At 44.8% G+C, this 13952-nt stretch overlaps 1 protein-coding gene across 2 annotated transcripts in view; it reads left to right on the forward strand.

The window, feature by feature from the left end:
- The first annotated feature begins 507 nt into the window (after nt 1–507).
- LOC119450793 (protein SPT2 homolog) overlaps nt 508–13952 on the forward strand; it is a 52953-nt gene continuing 39508 nt past the window's right edge. For both annotated transcript variants that reach the window (XM_037714292.2, XM_049666245.1), the window contains exons 1-4: nt 508–713; nt 7124–7244; nt 8333–8409; nt 11323–11550. In XM_037714292.2, coding sequence (XP_037570220.1) covers nt 654–713; nt 7124–7244; nt 8333–8409; nt 11323–11550 — 486 coding nt within the window. In that variant the 5' untranslated portion in view covers nt 508–653. The remainder of the gene's footprint in view (nt 714–7123; nt 7245–8332; nt 8410–11322; nt 11551–13952) is intronic.

Raw genomic sequence — 13952 nt, forward strand, 5'->3', positions numbered from 1 at the left:
AAAGTAATCGTCATCTGTCTTGCGAGCCCGGTGCTTTCAAGTCACGAACGGTATGCGCGTTATCATGCAGCGTGACATAGCATTCTCGACAAGAGATTAGCGAGCGCTGAGTCGGCTGAGTTTTCAAGAAAGGAAACGCAAGCGAGGTAGATGACGATTATCGTTGTCGAACAAGTACGTTAAGCCTCAAAGGGTGCAAACATTTTTAAGAGTGTACTGCTTGTGAACAAACTGCACTCCAAAGGGCGTAAACGTTTTTATAAATGCACACAGGAGTACCGAAACCGAAACTACTTAGAGCATTTGCTTGCCATCATTTTTACTATACGCCATAACTATAACTACAACGTACAAGAAATTCAAGATTTATAGTTATTTAGTTTCAAATAAGCTAAGAAAAGTAGAATTGCTACTAAATTTTGTGTTTTTTTATTAGTAGCTGTTTTTTACTGCCACCTAGCGAAATTCTAGGTGTATGCGCATGAATCCCGCTAGCACTGTCCCTATTGCGTCCACCATCGTTACCCGAGTGCTTGTGTGTTATGTTCGGGTGCGTGTGATTGTGCGTGTGTGCAAAGCTATATTCCCTGCCATATTTCGTCGCTCTAGTATCGAGCGTTGCTTCACAGATCGCCCATCGTCCGTGTGGCACCATGAATTTCGGAAAGCTGCTCAACGTCGCCGAGAAAAACCGCTCGGCTTCCGCGGTCGAGGTGAGACCCGTCGCCTCCTTGGGCTGTGCTGCCTGCTGTTTCAATGTAGGACGGCTGCCTCTTTCCGACGTTGACGCTTCTTGTGTGCGTTCCCACTCTGCGAGGAGGGCTGCTACGTGGTTCGTCGGTAGCGGAGCAGTGCATCTCGATTCTGCTCGAACCCCGGGTCTCCATTTCTCTCGGAGATCGGAGTCGGGCGAAGCGCTTCTGCGGAAATCCACCCGGAGCGACAGCGGGGTGCCCGAACCGCGAGAAACGGGAACACGTTGCACCGAGTCGCATGCGGATATTGTGCGACACATTGGTCGCAACTCAATCGGGAGGCCGTGAAAACGACGCACGACCCCGAAATGCGGCGCATCCTCGCCGTGGGTTAGCTTCTACGCAGCTCGCCCTGTCAGCTGTTGGTTCGCTTTCTTTTCCTCCTCTCGACCCCGACAACGTGCAACACGGATACCTGCGTGCGAGAGGCGCTCGTGCTGTTGCCGTCCCGAGCGCTTCTGCTGTTCGAAGTCGATTGTCGTGTTTTATGTGTGTGTTCGTGCGGCTGCCGTCCCGATATCGCAAGAGCGGGTGCGAAAATGCGCGGCGGCAACGGACTGCGGCCACGACGACAGTATCGAACGTGCTCGTTCGTATGCTGGCGCCCTTCGGCTCGCGAGTTTCTCTGTCGGAAGCGCGAATGTTGTTGGCCAGAGCGCAACAGAAACCAACTTGCAACGGAAGCCGCACGGTTATCTGATCATTTGCACCCCCCCCCCCCCTTTAGCCCGATCAACGTCGTCGCCGTTATGCACTTTCGATCCGTGATTTTGTAGTACGGCTTCATTTGGTGGTAAACATTAGCTGTGCTAGCGAATGTTTGACACCCAATGAAAGCATGTTCGCACATTTCTGGCTGAACTGCATCGCTTTTTCGCGCTTGAGAATGCGACATTTCGGAGGAGTAAAAAACAGTTAAATAGGGCAGAGGCTTATGATCTGTAGGGCAAACGGTTTACATCCCAATAAATTCTGTTTCAGTGTGAAAAAGTAAGCAATATCTATGCACAGTTAAACTTTCATTGAAGATCTTATGCTTACAGCCACTTAGTTCGCGTTCAGGTTTTATTGCGACATATTTTTTTGTCCACATAGTTCATTAGAACATTTGGCTTGTTGGCTTGCTTGGTTTGTCCAGGAAATGAAAAAAAGAAATGTAGTAAGGCACATCTTGCCTTTGAAGATGCAGCAGAGACATGGACTGGTTTCCCAACCTGTTGATAACTAAAAAGTGTGGACAAACCACGAGAAACACAATGACACGTGTTTTCGGAACAATGTGCAACAAAAATTTCAATCTTGCTGCAACATTTTAGGAAAAACAAAACAGCAGCAGGTGAAAATTCTTTTAAAGTTAGAATGAAATGGTGGGTCACTGTACTTAGTGCTTCAGTTCAGAATTTAACTTCCACTTCTTAAAAATTATGCTGTAGGAAAAAGTTTTTTTTAAGGAAACTCTATGTGGCACTTGCACACACAGGAAATTGCGTGATAATCATTGAATAACTTATTAGTTTCTTTGATTGACTTTAATTAATTTGGGATGAATGTTTCTGTAGAATTTATGTCAGTCATGTATGCTTAGCATGAAAGATCAGCACCAGTTTCAAGATAGCCCCAATATTTGCCTTGAAATGTGTAGGTAGTTCTACAGTATTGTCCAGCGCTGCATCAGGAAAGTCTGGATGTACAGTTCTCTTGAAAGTGGTGCTAGTCTGTAAAAGACTACCTTGAATGCTGATCAGCTTGTGTTTTGCAGCAGCAAAGTGTGCTCTAAGATAATTAAACAGTAGAAAAAATTAGAGAATTAGCCACTCATTAATCATCTCTCAATATATGATACCCACTGCCTTGGACAATATGTTACAAAAAATGCAGCCTCTTTATATGTACTGAACAGTTTTTGATAATTACTAAAACAGCTTGCTGAAATATTTCGTACTTGTGCTTAAATTTGGTGGCCAGCTATGATGGCCTTTGCAGACTAAATTCAGTGTCATTCAGACTCCAGTTTCTCATAGAGGTGGCATTTTGTGCTGTGTGGCATCCACTTATGCATGACATCTAGTAACTAATGAACGAGAAGAAAGGGAACCGAGGGGCCCGACATTTATTATCATATCATAAGAAGCCAACAAGCAATGACACCAAGGACAACGTAGGGGAAATTACTTGTACTTACTAATTGAATTAAAGAAATGATAAATTAATGGAGATGAAAACGGATGAAAAAACAACTGTCCGCAGGTGGGGAACGAACCCACGTCTTCGCATTACGCGTGCGATGCTCTCATCATTGAGCTACCGCGGAGCCGTTTTCCCATCCACTTTCTGTGGTATTTATGGTTTTTTTTTTTTTACAACTAGAACTAACCCTGGCAGTGTTAGCCAGCGCCACCACTCACAAACCTAGGGGCGGATGTGGAACATCCTTTCTGCCGCAGGCGTCACGAGCACCCAAAAAGATCACGTGCTCGTGACGCCTGCGGTAGAAAGGATGTTCCACATCCGCCCCTAGGTTTGTGAGTGGTGGCGCTGGCTAACACTGCCAGGGTTAGTTCTAGTTGTAAAAAAAAAAAAAAAACCATAAATACCACAGAAAGTGGATGGGAAAACGGCTCCGCGGTAGCTCAATGATGAGAGCATCGCACGCGTAATGCGAAGACGTGGGTTCGTTCCCCACCTGCGGACAGTTGTTTTTTCATCCGTTTTCATCTCCATTAATTTATCATTTCTTTAATTCAATTAGTAAGTACAAGTAATTTCCCCTACGTTGTCCTTGGTGTTGTCATTGTTTGTTGGCTTCTTATGATCTGGTAACTAAAACACGCTGTTCAGTACATGATGTTAAAGTCGCACTTCATCATAAGAGCATTTCCAGACCATTGTGGGATTCTTTCGAGGTATTGAGGCCTAAATCAGAAGTTTCCATTCCCCCTTGCCCCTGTCTTTTGCAAAATATCCTTAGAAGAAATGCAAGTCCCACCTTCCTGACCACAGGGCAGATGTGGCTAGGTGGATAGGCTCATAATGGCCTCACTGTGCAGTTTTTTATACAAGGTATCCAACACACCAGCAGTTATTAATATCTACCTTTCAAGGATAATCAAATTGCAGAATCTGTGCCTCCGTTGAACCACAGTCAAGTTCTCATGGCAGAAAACTATGTTATTTCTGTTAGCAAGATTAAGCTAGTCTGGCAAGGTCCACCAATTATAGAAGCAGCACAGTTCGAAGACGCCAAGGACGAACTTAGGCACCGATCGATGGCACTGTGGCACCATGAAACTCATAGCCATCGTCACCACCAGTGCTTCAATTATTGCTTTTACAATTGTAGTTTAATACCATAGTTCTCACCATACCATTCGCAGCCCTTTACTGTGTGTGATGAGCCTGCATCTCGCACCAAATCTTTCCAGATCTTTTTTGGTAGTGATGGCCACTGACTATGAAGTCTTTCAACTCAGCATGAGGTCACAAATTCAATGTTTGGTCACTGTGGCCACCTTTCAATGGAGACATAAGGCAGAGATGCTCACGAGCTGAGATTTCTGTGAATGCGAAGAGCATGAGCTGATCAAAAGGAATGTGAATTCCTCTGCTACAGTGTGTCTCACAGCCTCACAGCCATAGCGTAGTATTGGGATGTTAAACTCCGTCAATGTGGTCAGTTTAATTTGAGACTTCGACTCATCGCAGCCATATTTCCTCCTTTCTGATATTTTGCCTACAGCTGTTTCGCTGTGGAATTTAGCAATAGTAACATTCTCTTATGACTGCTGCAGTAAAAAAATGAATCATTTCAGTTGACATGCTGCAGAAATGATTGAGCATGTGGCTGTTCATTCAACAGAACATGCATCGTGCTTTCAAGCATGTGGGACGCGTCTGTGCCTTCTCTTATCCCTCAAACACCAGAAATGTTTCTGGATTCTTTTAGGCTTCAGTTTGCTCATCTGCAAACACATTAGGTCAGAGCCTTGCAAGACATAACATAAAAGATGATGCAAGAACAAATCAAACAATGGCATTGTGCAATTCAAGAGTTGAAACCTGAATGAGTTGAAGCTAAGGCTTTCACCATGTTGTGAAGATGACTATCTGAAACAATTGAAAGAGATAATTTTTATCCATTATCTAAATATATGTGCAACCACAAAGGTTTATGGCACACAGGATTCGTGAAAAAAAGTTCGTGCGCAGAGCCTGGGCACACATTCCTGAATTTAAAGTTTCAGCATGTAGCAGCCTTTGTGACCTACACAGTAATTCAATAATTTGGAAGTGCCATGGCTTGAATAAGCAGAAACTCATTTTTGTGGCCAACTGTACACATGCAGTTTGCGAGTCTCTTAGACATTGAAATTTTATGTTTACTGACTGGTAATGGGGGGGTCTGTGATGACTCGCTAAAATTGTGCCTATTTCACTGTGACCCACGGAAAGGTACAAGTTACTATGAAGGCAACAAGGCATTGAAACGGTCTGTATGGGTAGGGGCTCTAACCACGGGAAAATATGAGTTGTGAGCCCAACTCTATTTCTTGCTATTTACGATAGCTGTTCAAGAACAACCGAACAGTTGTTTATGCTGTTGCTCTGACAGGTGGTTCAGGCAATGAAGCTGGACAATGGCTCCTTGAATCTTCGCTTCTTGCCTTTCGTAACACCTGTGCACGGTTGCAGGAGCAGCCGCCTTTTCGATTTGTCAGCTGTAGACACCGAGCAACTTGCTCTTCTTGCGAGCTACACAGTCTTCGTGGTTGTGCAAGCTTTATGGACGTTGCAAAAGTAATGCCTATGTGCTATGAGATTGTGCGGTTAACAGAAACACCCACTGTGCTGGCTTACTGACTATGGCATTAGGCTGCCGAGGTCGCAGGTTTGATTTTTGCCCCTGGCAACCACGTTGAAACTACTGCAGAATGTAAAGATGGGGGGGGGGCTCATGTTCCATGCTTTGAGTGCATGTGAAGAAACACCATGTGGTCAAAATTAAACTGGAATGCTCCACTGACGTCATCTCTCGTAGCCCTAGTGCTGTTTTGGGACATCAGTGGTTTACAGAAGCACGAAAAAAAGGTTGCATTTTGCAGTTACTCTACACCGTGCTCTAAATTGACCTTGATATGCATAAAGTGATTTCTGAAAACTGGCTTACACTGCTCAGAGCTGGTCAATGATTCTACCTTTTAGCACATCACAGTCACGTGACACCTGATTTTTAAATGATGCTGCAAAAGGCCTTTATGTACCTTGCCTTGCAGCCAAGGTGATAAAATTATGCGGAGGTTGGCATTTTTATGTCCAGTGTAACACTAAAAACTTCTCTATCTTGCAATAAGTTTTGACTGATTTATCCCTCACTATCTGGTTTTTACCTTCAATAAGTATGCAGTTACTGATTGACATTAAAGGCATATCCTTGCCTCCATCTGCTCTTTCTAGTTAACTTTATTTGATTCTGTGCCAATGTCGAACGAATGCAAGTTCACTATATTAAAGAAAGGTGCAGCTGTTTTTCATGGATTCTTTCCGTAATGGCGGATTCTTTCCGTAACACCAATAGTGACCTTTACGGGTCACTATTGGTGTTGAATGCAACACTGTATATATGTGCACATCTGGTCTTTCTACATGTGCAGCCAAATGGTCCTGGATTCTGACACTCCCTTAGTATGGCACTTACCTTAGTCCTTAATTAACCCCGTGCATGAAAATGTGCAGAGTCTCAAAAAGTACCGCTACCAAGGATCTTGAAGTAAAAAATGTGGGGACTACTGATTGAGAACAGAATGCTGCGCATACTTTTTAAAGAGGATCAGTTTAACGTGAGTTGAACATGTTCGGTTTACATGTGAGAGAAGGTAGAGCTTTATGTGTCGCAGCGCTGTTCATGATTTAGTCCAGTATAGTATACAGTATGCACATTTCAATGTTAAATGACGAAATTGCTTGCACTCCGTCGATACCAAAAATCAAGTGATGGACACACTCAATTCAATTTGTGTGGGCTTCACTGTGCAACATTTGATGCAAACATGAGTCTTGTGGTGGTAGCTAGCCTTTTCTGGGGTGCCCTTGTGGTCTTTCTGCCTTTGCTTGACCAAAGTAATAATATAAAAAACAGAGATACCTCGGACTATTATTTCAATCCGATAGCCAGAAAGTTGCGACTATAAATCTCAATTGACATGGCCGTGTTTCATTGCAAGCAGCATGCAAAAGCGTGCACTGGGATTTCAACATATCCCAGGTGATCACAGTGAATGGAGCTTCTTCACTTTGATATCCTTCATAGCCAAGTGCTTGCACTGTTTGGGCTAAATTTGTTGACAATGCTCCATTTTGATTTTCGTGTGCAGAAGTCTGTGAAGCGGTACAGCACAGAGGTGGCACCAGCCAAGAAGGCGCCACGCAGCAATGTCCAGTCGGCCGCCATCAGGGCATTCCTTCAGCGGAAGGAAGAAGAGGAGCGCAGAAGACGTGAGTGGACAGCATCTATTGGTCTGAGAATCAGTGTGTGAAGATTGTTAGCCCCAGGGATGAACCTAATCGACAACCCCAAGCAGGTTCCAAGGGTCCTACAAAAGCAGCTAAGAAACATGGCATCACGAAGGTGATACGGTGCAACTGTAGGTTCAGTGTAGTCAGATAAAAGGGCTATCTCAGTTGTTTGGCATGTGCGAGGAAGTTTGAGGGTGTCATTAAAGCCCAAATGGAGGAAACTACTCTGGCACGAGCTTACCGAAAGGAAAAGTTAATACATTTGCGCGACTTCCCTGAAATTTTTTGCTGAAGGTTACCTTTCAGAGTGGTGAATTGCAAAGAGCAAGTATAGCACACTGATCTGTACCAATCGTCACAGTGCCCCTTTGTTTGAAAAAAGTATGAGACTTATCTACACTTTGGCCTTTTTAATCTGGAAAATAGCGCAAACCAGTGCAAAAGTTGGAGTATAAAATTTAACATGGCTATTCAAATAGGAATAAAAAAAATTATAACTTCTGGTTATTAGCAGCAAATTTGTTAAAGTCCCAATGCATCGAAGAAGTATACATTTGTGGCCACTTGTACTTGGAGCAGAGGTCTGATTATAATGATGATTATAATGATAATGATATGAAAGGCAAACATTTGAGGGGGGTAGAGAAACACCTTAATATTCTATAAGCAGCTCCCTGTGATGTGACAGGCTGCGGAAGTGATTGGAGAAGGCTAGTTAATTGTTGATCTTTACTAAGAACTGTGTCACATCTGAGGGCAAAAGATAATTAAAGCGACCAACGTTTGTAAGCTTTTACTTTGGTAAATAATGGAACCAGATTTATGGAAAGACCATGACATTTGGGACCTCATACAATGTCGTCACTGCTGCTTTGATTTTGGCATAAGAGGTGTTGAGCGAGTAGTGTGGCCCTTGTTGCAGTTTCCTCTGCTAAGAAATTTGTTTTTGCTGAAGAACGGCTGCAAGGGTCCTGATGCAGCAATCTAGTTTGACTTGGCAGTTTTCTGTAGTGTTCCTTTAGCATTGGCTGTGAGTGCCACTGACTGGATGTTCTTGTTTTGTGCAGAGATTGAGGAACAGAAGAAAAAGGAGAAGCTTCTTGAGCTGCGGGCTCAGAATTCCAAGTCTAACAAGCGTGCCAAGGTGAGTGAGTGGGTTGGAACATGCAGGGGTGGCATTCTGTCGTTCGCTTTTGGGGGTGGAATTGCAAGATATCGAGTGATTAGCACCAGAGGTATTGGCGCCTACGGGCAATAGCATTCCTGGCACAGTGCTGAGTGCCAGAAAGCTGTTGCCCGTAGGTGCTGGCACCTCTGGTAGCAGCCATGAAAGTGATTGTAGTGCCAAAAGCGAACAAGCAAGAATAGCACCTCAGGGTGTTGGAACACGCAGTGCAGGTCTAAAAAGCTAAGTGCCAGAAGTTATGTCCTGCTAGAAGCTAATTCCTTGAAGCTGATTCCTATAGGCTAAACGTTGATGCTGTCAAGGTGACTTGCACAAAAACTCAGTCTGATTTTCACGTGAATGTTTGAGTAACTGCAAAACACTATGTATGCCCATGAAAGCTACACACCTGCAAACAAAACGGTCCACAGCTTATATCTGAATAATTTTTTTTTTCTTTCTTCTATTTTATGGCAATGTTTACTTGAAAAGGAAAGATGAAAAACTCTCTAAGGCCAATTCATGTGAAGGGCCACCAAATTTTACAATGGTTGTGCCAGTACACACAATGCCTGCTACATCTGTGATGACTGTGGGTTGCACATGTGATCAGTCGGTCTAGCTTTTACACAGTGTAGTGTACTGTAACTTCTGCTCCGTGCAGCTGGTGGTGCTACTCAAGTTGTGCCGATCAATCGAATTCTTGGAGATACGTATTCATAGGAAGTTCAATACGAGTGCACGGCATGCAACGTGGAAGAACTTTATTTTTGCGATGTGAAGGCAAATTATAATAGCGCTCCTAGTGGGGCATCTGTGAATGCACTGTGACCAAATCAAGGAAAGCAGAAAGATGCAGGAACAGGTAATCTAACAGTCTCACATGCCTGCATGTGTTCATAGTGTTCACCATTTATTTCAACTTCCAGTGGTTGGCATAGTTTTATTGCAGTTAAACAGCAGTATGCACGTAGAACGCGTGACAAGTAGCACAAACCACATGTTCGATAACCCGCATTGGAATCTTTCCACTGTGCGAGATTCCCTTGAGTTAACGATCTACAAAAGTCTTCTGCACGCTAAATTAGAGCATGCATGCATCATGTGGAATGCATAGTCGGACCACCCTCATCACCTTGGAAGCCATTTAGAATCGCGCTGCGCATTTCATAAAATTATTCCTATTGTTCCAGTGTCATGTTCATGAGGAAAACCATAAACTTACCTGACCTTTCACTCTGCCACAAATGCTCTTGCGTGAATATTTTTTGTAAAATCTACCATTACAACTGTGTTTTGAAGGATGCTGTTTTTCAACCCCAACCCTGGCAACAAGTGATCACTATTATAAGGTAGGCTTGCCATCTTCTTGAACAAATTTGTATAATGATTCCTTTGTCCCAAGATTAAAAGCATTGAACAGAACCACCTGACCGCATCCATTGCTGTCATTACTGACGCTAAACAACTGAATACAACTTTGCCAAATGCCCCGTAAACATTTTTTTACTAGTGTTGTTGGCTGCACACGTTTTGCAAGCTTCTCCCACTCGTTTCTATGGTGCCTTTGGGCCCTGAAAGTATATTCAATAAATAAGTTAACAAATAAATAAATAGTCTAGGCACAATGTACACACTTGGGCTAGTTGGTGATAGGACATTCAGAAGGAAACAAGATGTGCCAATGCTTACAGAAAGTTAAAGCTTTCCTCTGACTTCTGAAAGATGTATGTACTGTACTCAAGGAATAAAGCGCGGAAGCGAAACCTTAAGATTGAGCACCTTATATTAAGAATTACTTGAGATTGCTGTGTCATGTTACTGTGAATCTGCTCACTAAACGCAATGTGGACTGATGTAAGTGTACGAGCCGAAATTACGTCGATGTCACACGAACTCCAGATGGTGGAAACAAAAGTATGCGTGTTAGCTCTCAATTGACGTGTTTCATTCCTTGAGTGTAGTAAGTATGGACACACGTCATAAGAAATTGATCTGTTTTGTTCAGTGCTACTGATGGTTCACATTACTCATGTGTCGTACATGGGTATATATTTTCATGAAATCAGAGCAAAGCTTTAGTTGGAAATAGCGCCACGTTTTCTTTTATTCTGTACGTTCTGGTTCTTGCATGCTAAAAATGAAGTCAAACTGCAGTGCCGGATCAAACTGCCTGGGACCTCTGGCATTCGTTTCATTCTTTTGAAAAGCAGAAAATGATCCTCAGAGACATCATTAGCGACATCTGTAATTGAAGCTTGCGGAGTGGTAAATTCAAACTCGTTTGTATTAAACATGCAGAAAAAATGGCCATAGCTTTAGCATTAGAGTTTTGTGCAATTTGCCTACTAAAAACGCAGCTAAAGCTTTAAATTTTAAAAGGGAAGTTACAACCTTGCTTTACCAGGAGAGACACTGATTGGTCGTCATGCAAGCATTCCGACGCCATGAATTTCGTCGTCATGCGCACTGGAGCCCACCTTGCTGCACTAGACGGCGGATGCACAGCTTTTCTTTTCTCCCAAGGAGTTGGATGTTGGCAAGGTTTGGTGCATGGACATGGTGCGGGAAATTTGCATACCGCACACATCATGGTGGAATGAAGCATTCTTGTTTTGTTCTTGCTTCCATGGCTGGCGTGGTAATGACCCACTCGTGTGGAAAAGCCAGCTTACAAAGCCGTTCGACACTTCTCATTCGATGGCCTTTGGCGCTTTTCATTTGATTTAGTCATATGTTTTGCTGTGTATTCTTGCTGCAGCTTCATATTGTTTGGAAATTGTGATGTGGAAGGAATAGTTTCACTTAACGAGGCTCAGTACAGTCGGGTTTGACGGTAATACAGTGAGTGGAAGGAAACTCGTGGAATCGACCGTGTTGTGCCCGTTGCAGGTGATGGCCTCGCGCACCAAGGACAACAACTTTGGTCGCATCCGTCTGACGGAGGACGAGGAAGAGGCGCGGCGCAAGCGGGAGGAGGAGCTCCGGCGCAAGATGCTCACCGACAAGGTGGAGCGCATGAAAGCGCGCATCAAGCTCCAGCAGGAAGAGGAGGCCTTGCCGCACAAGCGCAAGCGGAAGCGGCGCAACTCTCAGGGGGAGATCATCAGCGAGCCTGAGGCAAGTACTCACTGGGGGGACAGTGTGAGGGAAAAGGGGGGCGGAATTGACGGCACCTTCGACTTGCCATTTGACTGTGCTCTGGCCAATTTGCACCGTCATGTTAGACAGTACTGCAGCTGTATTTATAGAAAAAGTGCCTTCGTTCTACAAACTGCAGCCAGCTTAGTCCTAGAAGTATGTTTTGTTGGGCTAGTTGAGGGAAACTGACTCTGAAACTAGCATACCTAGCGAAGTTGCACATGTGCCTCAATTTGTGCCTCTCTTTTAATAGCTTAGTCTTTTAATAAAGCTTATCTACAGACCTGTGAAGAATTACTGGAGTGCTCCGAGGTTCACGTGAGGATACCATAAGATTGCCACATGTCTGGTCTTTGACCAACTGGTCAGTTTTTCACTGATGCTGCCTGTTTGACTTTGTGGCTGTCATGCACTTGCTGGTTTTATGATGTTATCTAAATGAATCACTCAAAAACTATGTTGCCGCACCACTCATTGGGTAGAGTGAATTGGAAGGCAGCGTTAAATGAAGGGAAGAAACTTTCAAGCTCTCTAAAGGCTGACGTGCATGGTGCATTTTGCACAGGAATCACAGCTGTCAGCATTCACTGGGCAAAGTTTTTGCCTCCATCTAGCTTGTTTTGGCATCGGTGTCAGCTTATAGATTACTCGGCACAGCCATTCACTGCATGTGGCTGTTGCTTGTAGTGGAAACTTGGCGTGCACTGTGTGAGGCTTATTATTGCCCGCAGAAAATGTCTCGTGTGGTTTAACCCTACGGAGCCTAGCGTACAATTTCATTTCATTTATTTCTTCTTAAAGGCCCGAGGGCATCATATAAGGGTAGGCTTGAGTTCATGTTTTCACTGCTCACAAGAACACAACACAAATGAGAAAAGTAAAAAGGGAAAAGAAAAAGTGGTCAGTTATTAACAACAACGGTAGGAAAACACTAATGTACGTAAAGCTAACAGAGTATACATAATTATACATTATAATTTACATTATTTTGCACATAATTTACATTTAATTTTTCTTTTTGCCGAGTTCGATAGTTCAAAATTCTGATTTACGTGTGAAAATACCGAATGCGAAACTTATACAGTTAAACCTGGATATAACGAAATTGACAAATTCCCGAAAAACTTCGTTATAAAGAGGGTTTCGTTATATGCAGGTTCGGCACGAAAATTCGAAAAATAAACGTTTGCCGTATTTACTTGATTCTAATGCGCCCTCAATTGTAACACGCACCCGTTTTCCGTTTTCGTCGAAGCACTCATCCTCGGAATGTCACACCAGGTACCGGATGCGTGGACGCGTGTCGTTTCGCACAAGCGCGAGGCATCGGAAACGAAGAGCGAGCGTCACAATGGCGTCGTAGCATCGTATAGTGTTACAGTAGAACCTCGCTGTTACGTTCCAGGGGGCTGCGTTTTCCTGGCTGTTGCGTCGTTTTCGACCGGTCCCGGCACAGCTCCCATAGAACTCTATGCATTGGTAACCCCGCTGTTGCGTCGCAACTGTGGGACCGTTCCCGCATCATACGTTGCGAACTGCCACCCCACGCCGGCCCGAGCGGCCATTTTGACTTGTCATGTCGCTTGGCTTGGTGGCTTGACAATGGCATTGGCCGCCCAAGATGCCGGAGGCGACAACCATGATGTATTTTCGGTTTCCGCCAGCAAAAGTATGGCCCTTGAGATCCGTATTTGCTATATAAAGATGGTGTCCGTGACGCGTTGTGGCCCTAAAATTGGTTTTGGCTCATAGATATTCCGCATATAAGGGTACGGCCACGCTAGCGGCAAAAAACGCGCGCGTCATGCAGCGAGCGGCAAGTTGCCGCGCGTCAGCGCCTTGCCGCGAGGCCACCGTGGCACGCGCATCTCGCCGCGCGGCGAATGGGCGAGCAACACCGCGAGCGCTCATTGTTTCATGCGAGAGACGACGATCGTCGATTGAAAACCCGGCGCGGACCGGCGGCGTTCCGGTTGTGATGGCTCCGTGACGTCACCCTCGTCGCTCTTGATTGGTTCATCTCGCAGCACTCGGCATTTGCCGCAGAAATGGGTCTCGAACCCATTTCACCCATTTCGCGCGGCACGCCGCAAGACCCCCAATTCCTGCCGCTCTTGCCGCGCTTTTCTGATGCGCGTTTTTGCTGCGTGTTTTTGCCGCTAGCGTGGCCGTACCCTAAAGTCCAAGGGCGATAACACAGTCGCCGCGTGCCGTATGCTGTATGTGCGAGTGAAAACGTGCGAGGGGAGCCGACGACCGCGTCTAAATCTCGCGCACGCAAGAAAAGCAGGGAGGAAGCACGCCTTCTTCCGTTGCACTCGAGGCACTGGTGAGGGAGCGAAGGGGGAGGGATAGCGGGGCGGCACGCGGTCGCACAGGCC

This window comes from Dermacentor silvarum, chromosome 4, assembly GCF_013339745.2.
Source record: "Dermacentor silvarum isolate Dsil-2018 chromosome 4, BIME_Dsil_1.4, whole genome shotgun sequence".
In the NCBI taxonomy this organism is placed as follows: domain Eukaryota; kingdom Metazoa; phylum Arthropoda; class Arachnida; order Ixodida; family Ixodidae; genus Dermacentor; species Dermacentor silvarum.